Below are 25099 nucleotides of genomic sequence, written 5' to 3'. Positions count from 1 at the left end.
GCCAGTGAACTATAAGTCACTGAACTTTAGCCTTATTTCATGTTTTTAGCTCCATTTTAACCTGGCACTTTTATGGACGCTAGTTTGCCAGTCAGTCACCTTTTGAAAGAAGGCATGCTGACATTTTTGTATCTTTACCAGAAGGTGGCCCTATTAACATAGTTGTCTTAACTGATATGAAAACGAGTTCAGTGAAATGAGGCATTTCACACCAGTTACTGACACCTGCACAAGACAAGCACATTTATCTGGAGATACTCAAAGTCTAGTGAGCCAAGCCTTCATCAAAACAACAGCTGAAACCAGGCTAAACCCAGTTTCACAATCTTACAGTAAAGATGTACTTCATGCAATTTGATCCTGGAAGAGGGTTCTCCAAATGAGTGAAGTTATGAAATAAACTTGCATAAGAGATCTATGCAGACAAAAACTACAAGCAAAACCAAGACTTGATATCAGGTGGTTAATTAAAAAGATTTATACTTCCAAAACCCAGAAGCTCATTCCTCTATATCACCATAACCTTATCCTGTGAGAAGCTGACTGACAATTTCCTTCTCCCCCAGAAAACACTTTGTAGATTCAGTAATAAACAGGGGTAAGCACCATTTTCTACAAGACCAAAACCTACACAGGTTCTTCTTGAAATAAGAACTTCTCAAATATTAATCACAGTATATAATTATCACATTATGCTTCACATGGGCAAGCCTTAACACTCTCATCTAGTGTTCAGTCTTTTATGTTAATAAGCTTTCATTCTGTCATCTTGGCATATCCACTTTTATACTTTGGGCATTGTGAAATACTATTAGCAAGTTGTTTTCCTCCTATTATTTTTCATATTTTTGTATACACTTCAATCCAAGAGATAGTTAAGTATTTTGAAACTAATCCATGGCAAGTAAATGGGATGACAGCAGTTAAGCATTCTTACCTCTATTTCTCTCATACTGAAGACTTCCACACCACACTTTTTGCCACGTTCCACAAGATCCACACCAAAAGAATCCATAATAACAATGGTGTTGAGTATTGGAGTTTCTCCCTTTTCCACACTGGTTAGCAGAAGTTTGGCCTTGTCAGGTTTGTCACAGAAAACCAATGACAAGTCAGCTGATGAAAAAGAACTGTATTATCAACATGACAAGTTCAGTTTTGACTAGATCCATACATACATTGTATGTCACAATGGAAGGCTTTTCTGAAGAAGGCTACAGTTCTGCCCTCACTCATCACTGTCATCACACATCCATTTGCTGAGCTACTGAAGGTGTCCTACCTTTGTTCACAATGTACGTAATAGCTTCAGCTCCCAGTGTATCATAGAGTGGCACCACCACCATGGAGAATGCATAGCATGCCTGTTCAATGATGACCCACTGCACAAAGAGAAGTGATGAAAGTCACTATGTTTTGCTTACTGTAACAAGCCTCCAAGATTCATATTTAAAATTTAGCTTCCTTCTAACAAGGAAGCTAATAGGACACAGCTCATGTGGACAAGTCTTTCTAAAAAGTAAGTGGCAGTTTGTATTGCTTTTTCACTTTGAAGACCTACTCAAATTTTATGTGGGAGGAAGGAAAAAATGCCCAAATAATAAGGAGCTATAGGAAAGAATCCAATAAAATTCAACCCTATCCCTAAAAGTAATACTAAGTACTTTTGAAAAAATCAGTTAACAAACTGTCTCCTTAGTTTACCTACTAACAGAAAGGCTTTGAGCAAGAATACAGTATTTTTTATTGGTTTTATGTTATTGAGGTTGGCAAAGCTTTCAATATTCCATATTACCATGAATCAGTGAAACACTCACTTATATCCTGACCACATGTTAAATTTATATACACACAGTATTCTTACCCCTATATTATGTGCATCTCATTTGATGGTCAGGCATACAACACATGCAATTAAAGTAAAAGTCCTTTGGAGAGTCAGCCCCAGAATGTGCCTTAGCATTTCTCACCACTAACCATTCCTCTTTATAGAAATCTAATATGAAGACTTCTATTAAAAAAATGCAATTACATCCCTGCAAGCTGCAGTAAGAAGGATTTACATGCTAACAAGTATAACAATAACCATAATGAATATTTCAGCCTTATGATGTGCTATATGAGTTATGCTTTACAGCCAGCCTATTTTCAGCCAAAGTACCATCAAGGTAAGACAGTAATGCAATTCTTTTTTCTGATAGTAACTCTTGGGTGTATTTTGTAACCAACTAGCTAGACCAAAATACAGAATAGCATGCAACTCCTCAAATAAGAGCCTCCAGACACAGAGGAGGGCAGTGAGACTAGAACATTTCTGATTTTCCAATCAAGACTGACAAAAATTCTCAGTACCTTTAGTCTGTCCAAATGACAGGAACAAAACAGCATGCCTCTTAAAACCTAACAGAACTTAAAATTCAACAAGCTTTGCACTAACAGAGGTGTTTCCTTTCCCCTCCCCCAAGCTGTTACAATTTCCAGTGTTTTTGCAGGACCAGCCAGCTACCTCACCGCCACATGATGACAAGTTTAAACATGATTCAGCTAATTATTCAATAAAATATCTAAGAGAGATTATGTCAAAGTTGCCCAATCTCAGTTTTACAAATTGTTTATTAGGGGCCAGTTTCCCAAAGTACTCAATTGATTCAGCAGCCTTAAACACAGGAAATTTTTCTGACAGCATTCATGCAATGGATAAGTTGTACACCTCTTGTCCAAAAAGACTCCTTATAAAACTAGTACAAGGCCAGCTAACAGCTAACTAGAGTTTCATGAAGACATTACACATACTGGTAAGTCTAAGCAGGCACATTTATAATAGCCATGAAAGGGTGCACTGAATAGTTCCTGCTATACAGCAGCCTCCAGGACTTGTACCAATGGGCAGCTGTGCTGCGGTTCAGCAGCCAGACATTTAGAAGTTATTTTATTAAGATGGGGGTCTACTACAAAAAGACTTCAGAAACTGCACACAGCAATAAAAGCTTCCTGTTGCAGTCTCCAACAGCTTTTGCACATCATCATTCTCAATGGTACAACCAGCATCTTTATTTTCTGGGCTACCAAGACACTTTTTTCCATTTTCCTTCTAAAATTATGAGTAAATATAAATATTAAACCCTGACACTCAAGTTCTCTCAAAGCCCAAGCAAGCAACTTGTACTAAATATAGACAGCAGTCAGACTTTCAGTTTCTTTTCTGACATGGCTCTGATCTTCTGTTAGGGGAAATCATACTTCATTGTTGTGATTTTTCTCAATCCAAAACAAAACCTCCCCACTTCCAGAAGAGATGTCTGTTTTCCAAGAACTCAAAGAGAAAGTAAGACTTTTATTTACAAATCCAAGTTTTGGTTTTGCTAGGATTTTCCCCATTAGGGGATTTCCCCAGAAGTTGTTCCCTGAAATAACAAATGTGAATCATTTCACACACACACAAAAAAAAAACCCTTCACATATTCTCCTGTCTGGATTAGTGGCCATAATTGGAATGTCACAACACCCATCCAGTAGTTTTGTGCAGGGAAAATCCCAGATTTAAAATTGCTGGTTTAAACAAACCTTTTCAGCTCATTCCTGACCCAACCCAAAGCAATGCAACTTAAGCATTTTATCTCAGTGATCCATGAGCAAAATTCCATTTTCTCCTCCAGAAAATCACTAACCCTGCACACAAAGATCTACAGAGAAACAATTCAAATTGGTGCAACAAAAACATCTGTGTCCCATTTTTACTTCTGGTTCATTATGTCATATGCACAGGAAACTGAACTGTATGGTCTATAGCTCCATGGTATTTTACAGCTTCCTAACTGAATATATCCCAGCCTTGTTTATTACAGAAATGGAACTAAAGCTGTTAGAAACAGAAAACCATCAGGAAAACCCAAGCGCTTGGGAGTTTTTTAGGGTGTAGGTTGAGAGAGAAAGAAGGAAGTCAAAGTCACTTGTCATACAGCTTGCATTTCAGTGACAAGAGACCAAGACACTGGTAGAACTTCCAACCCTGTCAGAATTGTGGATGTCCTTTGATAATTGCAAACACAAATGGCAGTGTTGAATCAAGAGGGGCAGCATCCTTTTGATAAACGGTAAGAAGCAGTCCCCTGTCTTTATATAGGTTTACACTGAACTAGCTTAATGCAGCAAGTACAAGCTCAAACACAACTACTAAACACAAACCTAGGTTAGAGAAATTCAGTCCCATCAAACAGATCTAATAAACAAGTGTAGAGACTATATACTTACTGAATATTGCATGTTTTTAGAAAGGGAAATCTAGAGCCACTTCTGGGTTAAAAAGAATATGGCACTATCAACCTGAATATCCCCGTAGCTGTCTCACATGATCTTTAATTGTGCCACTTTTAGTCTTTCTATCCATTTTTATTAAATTAATTTCCAATTTTTGCCTTCAGCAGTAGTTTTCCCTTTTCAGAATCTTTGTGCCCAGGGCCTCCAGCAGAAACAGAATTATCACCTTAACACATTTTTGTCCAAATATTTAATCACTAAGTGTTTCTCTGTGTTTTAAAAGTTTAAACACCTCCTTGTGATTTCCTGTCACTTTCAACTATTTAGGTTCTTCAATGTTACTTTTTAAGAGAAACCAAGTTGTGTTTACATTCACTAAGAACTACATTCACTTCCTATTAAAAAAGCCACTGCTATAACCTGGAAACAGAAGATAATTAGTAAAGTTCTCCTGAATTCCCTGATTTTTTTTCTGCTCTCCCTCCAGCCTTCTGCATTTAGCTCTGGGGGCAAAACACAGAAAAAAAACCCCAACCAAAACACAACAATACATAGCATTTACCATTGTGTCAACTACCAGTATTGGTTCTTAGCTAAAAGGTGCCATGTCAATGGCTCACAGGTCTATAATATTAGTCTTTAGGCTTTTCAAATGGGCTCTCAGTGGGGAGGGTACACTGCCAAGAGAAAAAAGAGTAGGCCATTTTAGTAATGGCCAGACCACAGATTAAAATTTTAGTTAAATTACCTCAGGTCTGTTTTGTGAAAAGATTCCTATGTACTGAACATGAGATGGTTTGAAGCCTCGGTGGAGTAATGCAGAGCCCACATACTCAGCTCTGTCTGAAACCTGGAAGGGCAAAAAAAAAAGAGGAAGGACAAAAAAATAAGAGCAAGCTCATAACTGCAAACTCCCCTTAACAATTATTAATTGGTATGAATAAGAGAGAAGTTTTTTAGGCTATTCTGGATGCCCTCTATGACTTTGATAAACTAAACACTGCAGTGTCATTACACTGCACTGATTGTAATTATTACACTTGCACTCAATATACAGCAGAAGTAACACTTGATTCAGTCAGACTTGAAAGTGTTAAGTCTGTAACTTAGCAGTTAAGAATTAAATTTAGAAGTTCAGCACACATACACAGAAAAGGCTGTTTTGCTGTATCTGTGTTAAACCCAAGAAGCGACCCTAGAATGATTAAAAATAGTATTTCTGCTTAATCACAAGCATTACATACAAACATTATCCTTTTACTTCATTCAGTGCCTATAGAATAGCATTTCTCCCTTCAAAAATCAGAACAAGGAGGCAAAACCCACTTAGTTCTATTAACAAAGCTTAGGAAGGCAATTTTCTAAATTCTTTCTACATAGCACATGACTTGAAACCATGTTAGTCACATGACCCCAAAAGCAAAGCTTTAATAAAAGAGGTAGCACCCAACAAATTCCCAGCAAAGTCACCTTGGGAAAAAGGTGAGGTCTGTTACACACAGAAGGTGTTTAATGACCTTAACAGTATGCAATAGACAAGGTTTATGCAAATTTGAAGACCAACTGATTAAATCAGGAACAACCTAAGTGTGCACAGCTGTAAATGGAGATTTGCATATAGATATTTTCAGGGATCAAGAAGCAGCATGCTGCTAGTTAGAAGCAGATCTGCTAGCACCCTATACAATCGTCATTCAGCACTATGGAGACAAGGTGTCAGGAAGCCCAAACAACACCTGCAGATAGAACTTCTCCTACTGTAAAGTGAGCCTCTTGGAAGCAAGCACAGTCCGAGCCCCTGAACACTACTTCAAAGCTGCTGCTGTGCCCAAGCTCTAAACAATTCAGCACTGAGATGCCAAGATAACAGTTTTATTTCAGAATTTTTGGGGGTTCACAAACCAAGCGCAGGAGATGCTCTTTTTTCTTTCCCTTGCACACATTTAAGGCTGCTCCTTTAAGATACTGTAATAGGAACTAGAACCTTTCTGCAATATTCTGCTACTACTTTAAAACATAAATAATTCAGATTTGTTATATCACATTACTAGACGTTGTATCAATAGTCTCAGCAAGCAAAAGCAAGTCTAGCACTAAGAGAGGTTACTTACCTCTTTATAGGAGATCCATTCATATGGCTGGTTTGGTTTTCTAAAACCTAGACATGGACCATTATCTAAAAAAAATGATAAAAGTTACTCAAAATTTAACCCAAACTCCTCTGTCCTGACACCACTCTTGGTGGTAAGCCCCTAGATTCTCATCAGACACTTTCAGATGACAAATGGGGTTTTTCCAGGGGTGCAGGGAAGGAAGCTGACAAAGGATAGAGGCAACAAAGTTGGTTTAGGCCAAGGAATACAGCACTGACTTTATTTACAGAACTCTGTTTCACAAAATACCTGTTTAACTTGTCCCCAAGAAAATTCACATCCAGTGCATTGATCATATTGCTAGATAGAGATCCCCTATGCCCAGTTGCATTTTAGAAGAGTTCAAATATGTAGTTTTTGACATATTTAAGATAGTATCTCTAATTTTAGACTTACTTGATACTTGTAAACCCCTTTGGAAAATGTCATAAACTGTTCTCACATCATCATAGTAGTACAACAAGAGTTCATCGCTGTTGAGAAGAGAGGACCTTCGAGCATGCTCACTGCCCTAAGGAAAAGCAATTAGAAAGGTTAGACACCCTTGTTGGCCATAAGTGAATGGGAATTGCTTGAAGGAATATTCTTCTTGAGAGAACTTGAGAGCTATGCAAGGGTTTCCAGGACATTGTTTCAAGAGTCAAACTGCTCCCTACATCACAAAAAATCTGCCAGGCAAAATCTTATTCCCCAGCTACCTATGATAACACAGAATAAATGAGACTAATAAAGACTAACAAAGGACATTTTGTAAAAAAAACCCCTTTTCTTAATATATATTTTACTCTATTAGTGAAGCATAGACCATAATTAATTTCATCAAGCTTTCTAAATCCAGTCTCAGAGCTGTCTAGGCAGAATATTAGTGGTTCAATACAAATCTATTTTTCTAGTTAAGATTACAGAACATAATCACACTTCAGTACGTGGTTTCAAACCCTAAATGATTTTAAGCATGATCACCAACACCCTAAACAAGTGTTCTAATAATCAAAATATTCTGTCCCACATAGAGTCCTTTGATCCAATTAAAAGTTACATCTTACAAAAAAGGGTTTCCGCCTGATTTATTTAAAAAAAGACAATACTATGTTAAAAATGAAAATTAACATTTTTGAGCTGTTGAGCACTTAGATAAGATACAAGTAGAAGACAGTACAAGAATTTAATAGTTCAATTTTAACACTATCCTTTTTTAAAGTGACTGATTAAATAATCTCATTTTATAGAGAGCAATCAAGTTTCACAAACTACAGTTATGCAGTTACTATTAGGCCACACTTGTTACTTAGTCCTGTTATGATGACAGACACCTACAAGCAAGTTCTTATCAAGAACAGCCCAGCTGGTTAAAAAGAGGGTCTTGAGTAAACACTGCGTAAGATTTTCTCTACCAGCATAATCAATTTCTGGCTCTTTCAGAAAGTCAAACCCTAGACAATTCAGGCACAGATTTAGTTAGTCTAGCACCCATAATTAAAATCTGTTCATACATAGTCATAGGTTCTTTTTCTGTTTTCAAAGTATTCTGGAGGACCAGACATTACCTGTTCCATGTATAAGCTACATAAATACAGGCTTATGTACAGAAGATGTCGTATTACCCATGTCTACAGAAAACAGTTAGCACATTAAAGGCACAGCGAGGAAAAAATATTTTTACACTAAAACAAGCCAAACTTGTTTTAGCAAAACATATGAGTAATGCAGTGCTTGCCACTCCTTTGACAGCAGAAACGTACACTGTGAACATGACCCAGAACAAGTTAATGAGTGGCTTACCTCTAAAAATTTATAACATTAGAAATTCAAGAGTGTACTTGCTCTCACAGCAACCTACTCTACAGGAAATTAACAGATCACTAGCACATGTCTCTGCCTGGAAAGAAAAGCAAGACTGCTTGCTTTATTTCACTGGTTTCTCTGATCTTGGATAATCAAGGTCATCTTATAGATTTTCCCAATGTTGCCACTCTGGAGCTAACCTAAGAAAGATCACACAATGTAGTTTGTTACCATGGCCACAGGCAACATCAACAAGTGCAATGTATCACATGTAGCATGTCTGATGTCCTGTAATTCCTACATCAGCTGAAATACAATAGCCTAAGCCATTCCTCAGCAAGAGTCAAGAAGTATTTGTTTCTCCTCATGTGGGCTACTACTATTTTGTTTACATGCCCTATTACACAGCACCACAAAAGCATTTTTTTAGGGCCTGAGGCACTAACCAAATTAGAAGATGAGTTATCAGACAGTACACTGCTTAGATACAAGACTGATAGCACAATCCTTCTGAAAAAAGAGACACTATAACAGACTACTGTTGAAAAGTTCCCAGCAGTTCGTACGGGTTTTTGGTAAGGGGAAACAAACAGCTTTCAGTTTTGCTTACTTTGTTCTTTTTTCCCTAGTAAAGTAGAATTAACTAGATTTTCAACAGTCTTAGCATAAAAGCTTTTCTGAAAAACACCCACCTCCTTGTGTGAAGGCCATAAGTTCAGTGTTATTGATGCAGCAATAACTCCCAGATATACTGAAGGTCAAACCAGGAGCATAATGCAAAACTAAGTCATCTACTAAGCAATAGAACTCACACATATTTTGCTTGAAAGCAACAAAAACTACTATTTTAAGACCTAATCTAAATGGACTTTATCCAGAATGTTTGTGCAATATCAGGGAAAGTTCTGTTTGCAGCAAACTTGCTTAAAATTCACATTACCACCAGGTATCTGAATCCCAGAACTGGAATGTTTGGCTGACTTCACACAGGTTAGTTGAATGGCATCTAATAGATCTGTCCAGTAAAACTATAAGCAATCAAAAGGGTTGTCAGTTTTAATAGGTATTCTTAAAAGTAGCCAGGCAATAAAATCAGATTAATTTGAGAACAGATTCTAGTTACTTGTGTAAAGCAGCCCTTGAAGCAGCTCAGCGACTTGCAGGAAATTAACCTACTGCATATCAAGTGCTAGTCAATAAGAAAAACCTTGGCATTGGTTAAAAATAGCATTTGAAGGAAACAGATTTATTCTACAGCAGAGCATATTAGGCCTCTATCAAGGCCTATTCAGGTCACAAAGTATCTGCTTTTGTTCAAGCCATGGGTTTGCTTCTTGTTGACACAGGCTTCTCAGGATTAGCAGTAATGTGAAAAGACACTGTGGGCTCCAACATGCCTCAGAGACATGAGAAATTTTTCTTTACCTGAGAGGGAAAGTATACTAGCAAGTGGTGCTTAGGTCACCAACATACTTATTCTGAGCAGCAAGTAGTATAAGCCAGAGTTTTCAAACCACCCATATAATTTAAAGCATATAAGTATTAATTATAAATTAAGTAACCATACAGCACCTGAAACTCATCATTCATAGGGAGATAAGCACATATGTAATCAAGTGATTCTTGAAAGGCAAGGCATGCTGGAATTCTGGTAGTGTATCAGAAGAATATCAGAAGACTTAAAAAGTTTTCATGAGTTGAATACTTCTCTCCATATTTGAATAACTTTTCTTAAGGGAACAAAAAAGGTAGTCAAATCCAGTCTTACTCCTAGAAAATACTGACATCCTAATATTTATTTCTATTCTGTTCTTCTGTATAGCATAAGTTGGGACAAATAAAAGTTTTTAAAGCAAGATTTAATATATTTGATTGCCATACACCTCCACACAAAATCAACAGCCCAAGTTATTCAGCTGTTAGTCACCAGTGGAAAGAAAGAGCAATATACAGGCAGACAGATACAGATGTGGATGACACATCCCTGGAAGTGTTCAAGGTCAGGCTGATATGGGTTCTGAGCAGCCTGGTCTAGTGCAATGTGTCTCTGCCACTTGAGTAATTCTTCGCACTCATTTTCAACTATGTGTGCAATCTTTATGTTCATCCAGGGATGGTTCAAACAGGTCACTGGGTGTTGGTCTACCAAAACAGAACTTTCGAGAGATGGGAAGTGACCTGGAAAAACTGTAAATGGGATCTTTCTTCTCCCATATGAAGTTATTAAAATACGTTATGAGAACACGTAGAAACCTTATTCCAGTCAATGACCTCACTTATTCCCTTGGCATGTAACAAAGCTAAGTCAAAAGTAAGAATTACGTAGAAGTTTATTTCTAGTTCAAATTTCTTACTGTAAATGAACAGGTAGATTAGGTAGCCAGTAGATTAGATTACCAGTAAAATGGTAGCAAAGAGGCATTGCCTTCTGCCATGTCTTTTTTGGAGCAACTGCTCAGGCCTTTTAATATCATATTGTTTAGGCAGAAAAAAAAAAAGTTAAGACAATTTCAGAGCAGTATTTGATTTTTTCCCCTGCAGAAGTAACAACTCAACATATATATAAGAAAATGGATGAAGTTAAATTTTAAGCAAAATTTTGTGAGAACCTGAATACCAGGCACTGTATTAAAAACTTGTCACTGTTATAAGAGCAGAAATTCCAACAGACACTTGAAACTTGATCCAAAACATACATTCTCATTTGACTACCATTTTAAACATTATTAGTAGTTCAGATACAGCCCTTAATGAAAACAATACTGGAGAGATCTTACTCATTTAAAATGTCCTCTAAGTTTGAGATCTCATCACTGCAACATGCTAACACCCAGGTGTTTTTCATTTAAGTCTTACTACCATTCAGCCTTCCCATTAAAACATATTTTCTAAAGAGGCACTGAAAAATAATGCTGTTACACTTATCTTGCTCTGATCAGAGAGCCAATTAGTGTAATTGGATCAATGATGCATTAAGTCACTTAGTGAAGTCTCATACCACCAAACAATGATTTCAAATCTCAGAATCCAGCAATGACAAGTAATGCTATTTGAAGAAATAAAGGCAGTGAACTGAGACTACTGTCAAGAGTCTCAAGCAAATAAGTATTCATCATGGGATTTATGGACAGCTAAGAGCTACTGTCTTACCATCTTATAATGCAATGTCCCCCAAAAATCTGCTGAAGTTTACACTACCTAATGAGGCACTCCACAGCTGGAAAACTTGCACTGCTACCTCATTCCAGCAACCAAAATGTCCTGTTTACAAGGCTATTCTACCCATTGTCTACATGTCTGCTGTCAGAATTGGAAAAGCTCACCCAGAGAAGTGAGATCTAACTTCTAGATCCTTACTCTAGACATGTTGCTTGAACATAGGTGGTTTTTTGCCAATTATCACATTGCAAGTGCATATTTTTGTTTCCCTTTTGTGTACTTTTAGTAGCACATCACTATTTGCTACAGTAACATGATGTGTCAGTAAGCTTGTTGTATGCTCCACTGAGATTAGGAAATAAACTGTGAAGGGAAGTGCCAACTAGTGTATCATTCTTCAATCTCAAAAATAGTATGAAACATTAAAAAAGCACCAAAAATCCATGAAATTGACCTACTATAAATTTCAAATGCTGCCACATTTGTTTACAGCAGTTTGTAGTCACATCTGCTCTTAGGCGCAAGAGTCCTGTTAATTCATTTGATAAATGACAACTAGATGCAGTCTATCCATGCAGAAGAATGTGGTGTACAAGGAGACTTCAGTTCCAAGTATAGATATATATATATAAAGAGAGGTAGTTTCTGACTATTGTGAGGCAAGAAGCTTGTCAGCTTTCCAATTCTACATTTTCTAAGTCTCTCCCTTAAAGATCACAACCTTCTAAAACTCTCCTTCCTTTAAAAGGAGAAAACAACTTGTCTATCCTGAAGAAAGAACACTCTTGAAAGAATAAATATTTGACTCTGTAGTGAGCAGGAAAATCAATAAAACCACAACTCCCAAAAACACCAGCCTTACAATCAGTAGTCTATATTTGCTCACAAAGCAACAGTTTCTCCCAGTCAGACCCTTTCTGTATTTAACTTCATTTTTAAAAAGCCACTACCTAAAAGTAACTGTGCCTCTAAAAAGTGTAAAACAAAAGTTAGCATATCTAGAGTTTAGCAGGTGGCTGGTTTAATTTCAACTTACTCTATGGCTGGGATCTCTTGGCAGACTAATATTTCTTTCCACAGATCATCTGAGGACAATTAGTACCCTCTTCATGCTTGTAACACAATATAAAGTCTCATGTGTCAGCTATTATACACTAAAAATAACAGAAGAGTCTAGTCTAATCAGTATATACCAGCATACTCATTCTGACCTCAAGAACTAATTTAATAGGTCATCACATGGCCAGGAATTGAAAACTATACTGTGCCAATTCTAACATGAACAAGTCTTGTCAGTAGTGAGATCAGAAGCTCAGTTGTCTCTGCGGAGTCTTTTTCTCCTGTGATAGTTATTTCCTCAGCCCTCAAGTTGGTTTCCAAATTCAGAAAGCCAAAATAGTGAGTTCAAGCCACATTTCAGAAATGCATACTCCCCCCACTACCGGTTTAGAAACTCCCTATTGTAAATCAAGGGTGATTTGATCAAGTGTTTGGTCTCTGTCAATGCTGCATTTAGGGTTCAAATTTCAGTGAACTACAGCATCCATCAAGTGGCACTTACCTCTACTTCCACAGACTGCATTGCTAAATCACATGGTGGTTTTAGTGCTTTTGGTCTTGTTGCATACCAGTAGGTCGTGAGAGCTGCAAAAGCACCGAAGCCCATCAGCGTATTTGTCGGAAGGGTGCGCACATACTGTCGGACATCCCCAAGTTCTGGCATTCGTAGGTATCTAAACAACTCATGTGCTTGCATTTCAGTTCAGTGCAGTTGTTCCAATGCTGGAATCTGTTGGTATGAAAAAAAAAGTTGCACAAAAAAATCTGAAATCCACTTTTGATTCACTGTTGCTGTAGGGCACCACTGTATATTTTGTCTACTGGCTTCCCACTATCAAAATAACTTGTTCTGCTGCTAGGCAGGCAATATCTTTAGATATCTGTGCTGCAATTAAGTAAACAAGCAATTATTAGTTCATACTCTAGAAAAACAGGTAGAGCTGAGAAGAAGGAATTTATTCACGGTTTTAGTATTGCTTTCAACAGAGACTGCACTCATATTTTAAAAAAAAGGAAGACCTTTTGTTAAAGGAGAGAATTGCATAAATGTAAAATAGTTATTTGTAGAGCAGATGTACTCTATGACTGTTTAAACAGTTAATCATCAAGCAGGGAAGTCTGGGAAATGAAGGGCAGGGACATATGTTACCTTGCCTACATGTAACAGAACATCCCAATCCTATAGGAGCATAGCAGGAGCACAATTTTTCCTTTCCCAAGTCCAGTAAAATAAACTCTTTTCTACTTTCCCTTCATACATGCCCAGAAAGATCAGTACAGCAAGCTGCTTTCATAACCAATATCCTCCAATAGCTCCTCCACGGTACTTAGCAAGTTTCCTATTTCTCCCAGCACCATGCCAGTAATTTATCGCTGGTCATAAGGCAGACTAAAGCAGTGGCAAATGAGGCCCAAGGCAGCGGCACGCAGCAATACAATCAAGCACAGGAAGCACATTTGATTTGTCACGTTCACACAGAAGGAAGAGCTGGAAGAGGCTGCTCCCTGCCAGCACTCACTGACACGGATATTCCACAGCAAGAACCAGCTGTAGAAAAAAGCGGTATGGCAGTCAGCTCAGCTGGTGCTCTCCGCCACAGCCAAGGTCTCCCGGGACGCGTGTCACATGGCAGAGCCCCCGGGCGATGCCCACTAGGTGAGAGGTGAGCGGGAGCAGCCGGCCCGCGCGGGGCCAATGGCAGCCGGCAGCGCTCGGCCCGCAGCGCTCACCCCACCGCGCTCAAGGGCGCCCGCGGGCCCCGACACCGCCACGGCCGCCACACACACAGCGACGGCTGGCAACGCTGTCCCGCTCGCTTGAAGAACAAAGAGATGGATTTACTTAGGTCATTTAGGTCCTAGCTGTTTCCTATGGAAAACAGGATTAAACGAAAGTCCTAGAGAATGTCAAAAAAGGTAATTAACAGCTAAAGCATCCTGTGTAAGGAGCCACCGCTGAAGGATGGTGGCATATAAGACTCTGAAACCTCAATGGGCAGAATTACATTTACAAGTTTTAATAACAACACTACTCAGTTAACATTTTATATTTCTACAGGAAAATCTCTACTTCACATTCTGACCTTGAAATCTTTACTGTTGCAATCAGTTATTCAGCCAGACAACAGAAACGTGGCCTAGTTCACAAAAAGTCTAACTAGTATTTGGACAAGATTTGCTAGAGACAGCAAAATAGTAATAAAAGTAGTTCAAAGGGCCCATGCTTTCACAATGTTAACAGGACAGGCTGAAGCAAGGTCATGGGTGGGGGCAGTGTCAGGACTGGAATCAAGTTCCATCTCTGGAACGGTCCTGGACCCATGGAGTAATCCCCAGCCAGCAAGCACTGCTCTCTCTTCCCCACACTTTTATTTTCTGGCATAACCTTCGGGCACAGGGCTGTATCACCTTGACTGGCAGCACAGGGCCACTACAGAAATGCCTTTTTGTTATTTGCACAGTGATATACAGCAGACTATAATCAAAACCCACAACACATCAGACTGTAGTAATAGAAGGTTGAGATGATCTGAATATATAAACAAGCTCATCATCTTCCTTTTTTAAAAAAGGAGTAAGTTATTGACTTAATAGCTAGGATCACCATGTGGTTGCTTTTTATGCACCTAAACATGTTCATTAACATTGCAGGTGCAAAAACTACTTCTTAAGTTTTACTATACACAGCTGAACAGTAAGAATAAAAAAACCCCTCATACACCAACAAAGAAGTCTGGACTTAAAAGTTAATTTCACATATACTTCATCATAGACACCGAGTTATGAAACTAGATAAGGGGGTCTGTGATGTGTGTAATGGCTAAAAGCAAGCTTAGCTCTTTCCTCAAGCTCCCCGATGAGCACCTTTGACTTTTAAAACTGCTTTCCTGTCTGCATTAGTCATGAAGTGTCCTGCACACACACTATGATTTAGGAATGCAATGTAACTTGAATTACTCAAAAGGCTGTGATGCCTTTAGAGGTAACAAGAGTGAAGTAAACATCATCCTTTAATTCACACAACAGTCCCATTATAGTCAAGGATCAGCTATGATTTCAGCCTGCATGAAGAGGTGCACACCTCTGCTTTTCATTTCCTTGAACAGCTGTTTCTAGGGAAGCCTGCAACATAAAACTTTTCTTGAGCAGTGATACCACAAGTTATCAGGCATACGATACATTCTGCTGCTTATGATTATATTGAGATATCTTAGTATACCCTCTTCCTCATCCACATAAAAAACAAGGTGAAGACACAGTTTTCTGCAAGACTAAGCAATTCCAAGCTTTAACACTACCCGTTAAGTCATATGAACTCTTGTCTTCTGCATCTAGGGCAAAGCCGTGTAACCAAGACAATAAATTCACATTCTTAACATATGCATCCAAATATACCCCATCAATAAAAGAGGCTTCAATGCCTTCCAGCCTTCAAGTTTTCTCAGTATTTACCTGGCTTACGCTCCAACATCAGATACCCTGGGTTTTTATCATGACCAAGGAGAATGGTTTAGAGCCTTCACACTGAGATACAAAGATCTTCACAGTGGAGTTCGCATCTGGCTTTCAGTTGTTCTCCTCAAGGAACAGTCCTGCTAAGTTTGCGCTCACTCAAAACAAGTACAAAAAGCCACGCTCTTCACAAATTCTAGTCCTGCAATTCCTTCTTGGCAAGCAGTATCTGGAACACAAGGAACAGACTCAAACTAAGTGAGACACAGCTGAAGACCAAAAGGAAGGAGATGCCAAGTGAAAAGTACCAGTCTGTAATACTCAGATTGCTACGTGTAGGGGGCAAAGAGCAGAATTGACATTTGAGGTCAAAAGCACTTCTTTCTCAATGTAATCAGTAGACCTTGGTCTTTTTTCTAAAAGACCAGAGGGAAAGCAGTGTGGGTAATGAGTTAAAACTGCTTCAGAGAAAACTGTCTTGACCACCTCCAGAGAAACAGTTCCCTCAGTGCAGCCCAAAAAGGCACCCCTCTGAACTCACCATATCAATTTGGCTAAGGAGCGCTGTAAGTTTCAGACAAAGCCAGCTCTCTCTGCTCACACACACACACACCCCCTGCCGCACCCAAGACTCATTCTTTACAGCACAGCCAGTATCTCAAGGCAACGACCCAAGTTGGCAGGGCTCTGCCGTTCTTTGCTGCTCCTACTCTCGGCGTACAATGGTCTATTTACAGTGGGCAGCAGTCTGCCTATTGTCTATCCATAGCCAGACATCGTTCGAGTGCAACGGAAGAGAACAGGAGAGCAGCCTCAGCTTCTGTATTGCAAAGAAAACAGCCCCAAGAACCAATGGCCTTTCTTTCTCTCTATTCTAATATTTAGATAAACAACACACCAGCACTGCCATAAAGGCAGATCCATCACATGGTGTAAAAGAATAGGCTGTGTTATTTCTACAGCCTTTTCCAGGGAGAAGAAATCTACAAGACAAGTTGCCCATCTCTTATTATGAGCAATATAGCACTAAGATGTTTTCATTATGATATGCTGAAACAGGGAACCAGCCACCCACATATCTTTGAGTTGTCCTGACAGCTACCTGCCACTGCAGTCTGTTTTTTTCTTACTCTTACAGGTTACACTGCACAGCTCCCATGGATCTCATTTTTTACTTAAGCCTTTCTCCATTCAGCCTTTGAAAGAACAAGTGCAGAATCATGTTATAGCCCCTTTATTATGTATAAAAAAACAGGCAGAACAAATAGCTTTGGCTATTAACCTGAGAAATCCTTTTGTCAGAATAGAATACATAATCCTAATCTCAGAGTGCATTTATAATCACCTTAAATTTGAGTCAGTCCAACCTGTCCTAGATACATGCACTCTCAACCCTGTCCACACTGGCCAGGCAGTCACAAGGGAGGTGATCTGGCAAGCACCATATTTCTACATTATTTGTGATGCAAATTCTCAACTAGATCAACTCTTGGCTCAATGACCAGATAGCCATTAGCTCCCAGAAGGAAACACAGGAGCACATCTGGGGAAGAGGGTGGACTACTGTAATACTACACATCAGGCACAAAACTGCATGCAAGTCCTCACAAGATTTTCTGCCTGTCCCACAGTCAGAGGGACTGTGGTCTTGCAAACACCTGCAACATAGCCGAACTAACCAGCAAGCAAATCACAGTCACCTTCAAGATACAGCAAAGGAGCTTTGGTATTTGAGACCTGAAGGAGAAATCCCAGTTTAAGCCCTGTATAACAAACAGGACAGCAAGATGCCTACTCTGGTGCAGCCTGTCATGTCATACATAACACCTCAGCCAGAGAAGATTTGTATGAATGAAACAAATACATTGAACTGTCTAATCCACTACTATGACCTCCTCCTCCTCCATGAACTCTGCCTCATCGCCTGGCCCTTCCCCAACTTAAAAAAAATGAATTATCTTACCCAGAAAAAACCTAGTTCACCAGCCAAGCATGAGAGCTATAAAACCTTTCTTTTAAAGCAGTAACTGCCATATTTACCTTCCTGCAAGAGTAAAGAGGAAAGAACTAGAGAACTGTTAATAAGGAACATACCCCAGGCAGGAAGAACCACCAAGTCCTTAATATTCACACCTGACATCCAACTCCTCTTCAGCTCCCAGAACCATGTGCCATTATGCATTGGGGTGTAGGTTGCCTCTACTGGTTCAGTTTCTGTTCCTGAATTTGGGGCAAGGCAGAGCTGGAGGGGAACAACCTACAAGCTGGATTCAGACCCATCAGTAAGGCCACAGTGACTTACTTCATAAACTGCAATCAAATTTAAGGCTTCTGCTGCAACCTTTAAGGTACACTAAATCTGAAACTGGCGTGTCAAGGTTCTGTTCACATCATCAAGGAAAGTCACAGGCTTGTCCTCAGATACTTGGCCTCAGTCCCCTTGCAATCAAGTGGAACTCCACCTGGATTCTTGCCTCTCAGTGATGTCCAGTAAGTAATCTGAGTGCACACTGGTGAGGTCACTAGAGTTTATTCAAGTTCAGGAGTTGAAACACATGACAAGAAGCTGTTCAATGCCTTTTGTGCAATTGCTGTCCTCCAACATTTGGTAACCCTGTGTATAAAAGGAAATCAACACCTACCTCTAAAACCTTTCAGAGAATGATTAAGTTACCTTCAATCCATGCCTATACATACACAACATGGCACTAAGCAGTCTTACCAGTTTCTCATCTCCAAAAACCAGATAAGATGCCTACAAATATTTATTTTTCAGCCTAGACTGCTATCTATTAAAAATGCATCCCTGCAACTCTAATTTGCAAGTACATCATGGCACTACTCTGTCAGTCTAGTGTCCTCATTCCAAACACCATTTAGATGAAAAGCACCCTACAGAACCCAACAGCTTTCTTGCGGTATGATCTACTCAGCTTGAGTAGATCATACCAACTTATTCATTCTACTCCCCCCAGGAAAAGGCTACTATTCAGAAAGCCCAGTATGCAATATCAAGCTAACAATATCAAGCTGGTTTAATTGCTTACTTAAGACACTCTGAGAAGGAGTTTCTCACTCAGACTTCTGATAGCTGAACTGTCACAGAAGACAACTTGGGTCAGGCACACTAAACCCCACTGCATCACACTAGATAGTGTTTACATCCAGCAGGTTGTTACAAAAAATATAACCCTTAACACTCTTGAGACTGGAAGATCAGCAAGTACCCATGTGAACCAACTGGTTCACTGAGTGACCTCCCAAGACCAGCAGCCCAAAAAACAGCATGACAAACAGAGCAACCTTTTGACCTCAAGTATTAAAGTATGCCTGCATCTACTCTGAGTCAGTGATAGTAAGCATTTTCTTCCCACTTTCCTAGGAAACTACTTAACCTTACCAGGCTATTATTGCAGTCCAACTGCAAAAGGCAGTTCTGGGTTCAAGAACAGTAATTATTAAAAAAAAATTAAGGGAGAAACTCGCTTCTAGAAATAGGACATCATGCACTTCTGCTATAGCATTTCAATGGTTCAACTACAAAAGCAAAATCCATTTTTCCTCTACATCTCTATAAAATAATGCAAGCTGTTTTCAATCAGTTTTGAGCAAACTACCACACCACTAAGATTCAAATCCTAACCAAAAAAAGAAGTATTTTACTACCATAGAATGGTTTGGGTTGAAAAATACCTTAAAGATTATCCAGTTCCAAACTTCCTGCCAGGGACGGGGAATCATACTTTACTCTGTGTAGATGAGTAACTCTCAACGTGAAAGGCAGCAAAAGAACAGCAGCCTTATGCTATCAAGTGTCCTTGTTTCAGGAGTCAGGTGGGATCTGTAGAAATGCAAGCCCCACATCCACAGATAGGGTTCAGCCTACAGCCTGTAAAGGTCAACGCTGTACAGCAGAGCTACCCTGAGCCACACAGCATTGCTAACTCCCCCACAAAACCATTCACCAATGAATAAACCATCTTACTTGTGAGGATTTCTAGGAGGTTACCAGTGGTTATATTTACCACAGTGAAATATTTAACATATCTGAACTCATAATTTAGCATAGCAGGGTAGTAGGATATACCAGGCAGTCTGTTCATTAGACCACCAGAAGCCAAATTTATCAAGCAATGCATCTCTTGGGCCAGAACATCTCTCCTGTCTCTGCTGCACATTCAAAAATTTTCATGCCATTAATTTCCTTCAATCTACCTAATTCCATCAACCACATTATCAAGAAAAACAAAACACAAGAACCTATTATTACCTTCTGTTGTCCACATTAGTAAAAGTGTTGTTTTCTTGGAGTGATTATAAAGAGAAAAGGAACCTTTTACTCTGCAATGGAGAGCAACACACACAAAACAAGGGAACAGGGAAGGTAAAACCCACCTCTGCCGCCTCCCAAAAATCCCATTAAGTATTTTGTAGTGAAGCAATGAGACAGGAGAACCAGCTACACAGACTTTGCTCAAGAAACAGGCAAGTCACTTACCCACAAAAGTATTTCAAAGTTGTCTTTCCCTCCATTTTAAACTGCTGGTTTTGTTTTTCTACCAATACTAGCCTTGTCCTAGAAGCAAAAGGCTACCTGGGGGTTTCCTTCTCAAAAACTAAAGACTTGCTTCCAACCTCATGTTGGCCAAGTTGTAAAACAACATTCACCAAATTTAGAAGCTACCCCTTGCAAATTCACTGTAATCATGCAGTCCTCAGACTAGGCTAAGGCTGTTTGCTCGAGATCTTGAATTGATAATACTACACACAACAGCTTCTTGTAATGACAAGCTTTAGCTCTTTCCCATCAGCTATCTTTCAAACACTTCCCCATCCCAATACAAGCAAGCTACATACCCTTAAACTTTAAAAAGGCAGTAACAGCAAGGGTCCATGAGGAACTCTGTGTATCAATTTTTGCATTATTAATACTGCTATTGTTGCAAGAGGAAGAGATAGGTATTTTTCAGTAAACTCAATGCCTCCTTATACTCAATTTCTTGATCCAAGAAACCTGATCCAAATCTTCCTCAAGCTGAGGAATCTCAGCTTGTAAGTTTGAGAGCACGTTCCAAGGCAAAAAGGCAATAATAAACTCTCCTGATCAGGCTCAGGAGAGTGCATGATTCCCTGTAAGGCAATGGGGATGAAAACAGAAAATCTATTAACACCACACGGATGAGGTCTGTTCTTTCCTATCACAGAACCTGACCATCGTATCTCGTTTGCTAACACAAGAGAGGCATATGTTTAGATTATATAGTCCAAGAGGGTGTCCATAATACTCCAGACAGCTCACAGACATGCCCTTTAGAAATTTTGAAGGCTTCAAGTGTTGCAATTCCTGTTCAACAGGACCAAGAAATGTATGCATCCTAGAACAAAAGCGTCGTGTAACCAAGCTAAATCTCTACGCTGTAGCACTGCAAGTCCTACCTAGTAGCAGAGGAGGCCTACAAAGTCAAAGCCACTCAACCTTCCATTTTAGGCCAGTTTGGCTCACGCTGCATTTCCATACACACTCCAAACTGCTTTAAAAGAAGAAAAAGCTGCATCAAGTACATGCTGCATTCATGCCCGAAAGAACAACCCACTTGAAGGCAAAGTCCGGCAGCTAGACGAACGCGAAGCCTCGAGATCAGGAGGCAGCACGGCGCTGCCCAGCCCGCTACCTGCTGCTCGGCCCGACCGAGCTGCTCACCCCGCGCCAGGCCGAGCCGGGCTGGAGGGCAGCGCCGGCGCCGAACAATGCCCGGCCAGCCCGAGCTGCCGCAGCGCCGGGGAGAGGCCGGAGACAGACAGCTACTCTTTCCTGATGGCTTTTGTGTGAAGGGAAGCCGAGCCGGCTCCGGGGGACGCCGATCCCACTGCTGGGCGGAAAGGAAAGCCCCGCGGCCCCGCAGAGACAGCCCACAGGGCTCGGCGGCAGGATGGGACGGGACCGCCTGGCCCCGCGGTGACAGCGGCCGCGCAGCCCACCCCAGCCCCGTGGCGGCCGCTCCCGCAGGCCCAGCCGCCTCCCTCGGCAGCGTGTCCCTGACGGCCCCGACAGCAGCAGCGCCCCAAACCCCGCTCACCTCCCGGCAGCAGCAGCGACCACGGCTGTACGCGCCTCCCCGGCGCCGCCCTATTTAAGCCGAGCACGGCGGGAGCGGCGTGTGCGTGTGCCGAACCCGCCTCCGCCTCCTCCTCCTCCGTCTCCTCCTCCGTCCCCGCCCCCGCCTCCGCCAGTCCGCGTCGCCCGGCGGGCGCTGGGAGTCGGCCTCGTCCGTGTCTGTTTCGCGTCCCTGCCCCTTTCCTTGCCCGTTTCCCTGCTCCCTCCCTTGTCCCTGCCCCTGCCTGCAGTAGCTCGCACAAACCCGCGAGGAGGGCGGTGGATGTTTCGTGGTGTGCGGGCGCAAATGACAGAGATGCACAGGGGGCTGAGGGGAGCACTGGCACTGCTGCCGCTGAACACCTTACAGGTCTAAGGTGACAGCTTGCAAAGGAAGGGCTTTCTTACGGCTTCTGAAAGGACATATTCGCCCGGTATAAATATGCTAAAAGGACATATATTGCAGTATGAAAGTGTTGGAAGGGGACAACGACCTTGTTGCAATTTGTTGCTTAGCTCTGCCAAACTTTTTCTTTTGTGACGTGCTGTGAATTTGAAGGGCATGTTGAGGTGGCTTGGGCTTTATCAGGACCCCTGATAGTTATCACAGAATCATAGAATTGTTTGGGTCAGAAGAAACCTTAATGATAGTCTAGTTCCAATGCTTCTGCCATGGGCAGGGACACCTTTCACTACACCAGGTTGCTCAAAGCCTCATCCAACCTGGCCTTGAGTATTTCCAGGGACATGGAATCCACAGCTTCACCAGGAAACCTGTTCTATTGCCTCACAACTCTCACAGCAAAGAATTTCTTGCTCAGATCTAATCTAAACCCACCCTCTTTCATTTTAAAAGCCATAACCTCTTTTCCTATCACTAAATGTCCTTGTAAAAAGTCCTTCTCCAGCTGTCCTGCAGACCCTATACCCTCCCTTCAGATACTGGAAGGCTGCTGTAATGTTTCTCCAGAGCCCTCTCTAGGCTAAGCACCCCCAGGTCCTACAGACTGTCTTCACAGGAGAAATGCTCCTGATCATCTTCATGGCCCTCCTCGGGACCTGCTTGAGGAGGTCCATGTCCTTCTGCTGTGGACCCCAGAGCTGGATATAGTATTCCAGATGGTGTCTCATGACAGCAGTGCAGGAACAGAATCCTGTCCCACACCCTTCTGGCCATGTTGCTTTTGATGCAGCCCAGGACACTTTTGACTTTCTAGGCTGCAAGTGTACATTTACCAGCTCATCCAGCAACACCCCCAAGTCCTTCTCCCCAGGGCTACATCTCAATCTGTTCTCTGCCCAGCCTGTATTCATGCTTAGGATTGCCCCAACCCAGGTGCAGGACTTTGCACTTGTCCTTGCTGAGCTCTATTGAGTTTCATGGCTCCACTTCTCAAGTCTGTCCAGGCCCCTCTGGATGGCAGTTAAGTTACCTCAAATGGTTTTGGTTTGGCTGTGTGCTGCGTCAGTCCGTTAGACCTGTAAATCATCAACTCACATGTCAAAGTCCCACTATGTTGCACATTCTGCATTGCCATAATTTCCCTGTGTTTCTCGGGTATTATTTATTTTAAGTGTGTGTTGGGGTGTTAAGGCTGTACACTTTCATATATACACACACATATATATATAGTATTCTATAAATTACTAGAGGTACTTTTATTTTACATAAAGGCAACTACTGTCTCCTAATGCTTCAGTTTATACCAGAGTATATCAGGCAAAGTATTTCCTACAGAAAGTGATTTAAGAAAGAAAGAAGTCTATATTCACTTTTTAGCACAAAGGAGGAGAGCAATTGTGAAGCTGCTGGTCCCCATATAACTGCAGCTGGGTTCACACTGTGGAGTGGCTCAGAAATGCAACATAAATTCCTTTCTCAGGAAAGGAATTGGAAGCATATAATCCAGGAGTACATCTCACTGACTGCTGCTGCTAATGGGTACAGAGTCTCTAGCACCACACTAAAGCTACTTGAGTAAAGCCCCGGAGTACAAGAAGCAAGTACAAGAGCATCAGCAGCTCTGCCATGGGTGGGCTGTCCTGCTTCGCTCCTATTGCACCACACTTTGTGCTCATGTAGACACAGCCAGACTCTGACAAATGTTTTTGCATTTTGTCCTGGATTTTGGATGAAAGAAACAAGTGAGGTAGAATTGCATACACCATCTCAGGTACTGATGATTTCCTGCTTTGTCCTGTATGTATTTATGTTCCATCTGCCAAAACACCAAAGCTTATTATTATTTTATCTACTATGCTAATTAATCCTTTATTAGCACATATTTTTCCACATCTGGGCTTCTAAAGGCCATAAACCACATTTTGGTGGTTTCTCCAAGAACTTCAGTGAATTATTTTTCTCTTGTCTTTCACTGGAAAGAGAGTCTTTAAAAAATCTCTCTCTCTCTCTGTGTCTCATACCTTTTCACTAATTCTGTCTGCAACATGAAATTGCCAAAGTCCCAGCTACACAATATTTAAATAGGTATTTCAGTAGTGCCAGGTATCACTCCTCTGATGCTCACTGATGCTCACCACATTATACATCCAGGGACTACATTACTCTTTGACTTTTTGCCAGCTGATCAGAAAAGATAGGGACCCAGTCTCAACCAAACTGTGTAGGGAAACATACACAGGCAAGACAGAAGTAGGAGTATAAACAAAATCTACAGTGATAATATTGGACTGTCTTACACAGGGAAACAAAGAAACCTGTTGTTCCTTTGGATCAGGATGGATCTAGGACTCTTCACCAGCTACATACACATTTTAACTATATTTGAGGTTTCACCAACTCTTTTTATTGGTGTACAGGGCAAACAGACTCAGTTTTTTCTAATGAAAACCCTTTTCATTAAGGAAATCTGCTCATTAAGTACATCAGATAAACCAAATAAGTAAATAAAGACGCAAAAAGGAGATTCTGGCTTTCCTATTTAAAGAGAGTTCCCTGTATTCCAGTCTGTGTCCACAGCCTCTTGTCCTTCTATCAAGAAGGGTCTGCCTCCATCTTTCCCTGCAAAAATAGGTATTTACACACCAGCAAGATCCTTCCCCAGCCCCAAGTTTTCCCTTCTTAAGGCTTAGCGTCACGTCATATGAAAAACCCCAGTGTCTTTACCATATTCATGGC

The 25099-nt window shown here is 40.8% G+C and overlaps 1 protein-coding gene across 3 annotated transcripts in view; it reads right to left on the bottom strand.

Annotated features, from left to right (window-relative positions):
* Positions 1-22033, bottom strand: part of ACSL1 (acyl-CoA synthetase long chain family member 1) — a 38333-nt gene extending 16300 nt beyond the window's left edge. The window contains exons 1-8 of one of the 3 annotated variants that reach the window (XM_014261729.2): positions 21944-21997; positions 15867-16095; positions 12916-13143; positions 6807-6921; positions 6369-6433; positions 5006-5107; positions 1283-1382; positions 938-1116 (exon numbers count right to left, since the gene is read on the bottom strand). In XM_014261729.2, coding sequence (XP_014117204.1) covers positions 938-1116; positions 1283-1382; positions 5006-5107; positions 6369-6433; positions 6807-6921; positions 12916-13110 — 756 coding nt within the window. In that variant the 5' untranslated portion in view covers positions 13111-13143; positions 15867-16095; positions 21944-21997. Of the gene's footprint in view, positions 1-937; positions 1117-1282; positions 1383-5005; positions 5108-6368; positions 6434-6806; positions 6922-12915; positions 13144-15866; positions 16096-19559; positions 19582-21943 lie in introns of those variants that run through there. The other 2 variants (XM_005517660.3, XM_014261743.2) reach the window with 2 other exon arrangements.
* Positions 22034-25099: the final 3066 nt, after the last annotated feature.

This window comes from Pseudopodoces humilis, chromosome 6 (genome assembly GCF_049639895.1).
Source record: "Pseudopodoces humilis isolate 2021_Gansu_Grassland_sample_001 chromosome 6, ASM4963989v1, whole genome shotgun sequence".
Lineage (NCBI taxonomy): Eukaryota > Metazoa > Chordata > Aves > Passeriformes > Paridae > Pseudopodoces > Pseudopodoces humilis.
The sequence above is the reverse complement of the archived record's forward strand: the minus strand, read 5'-3'. Positions and strand labels throughout refer to the sequence as shown.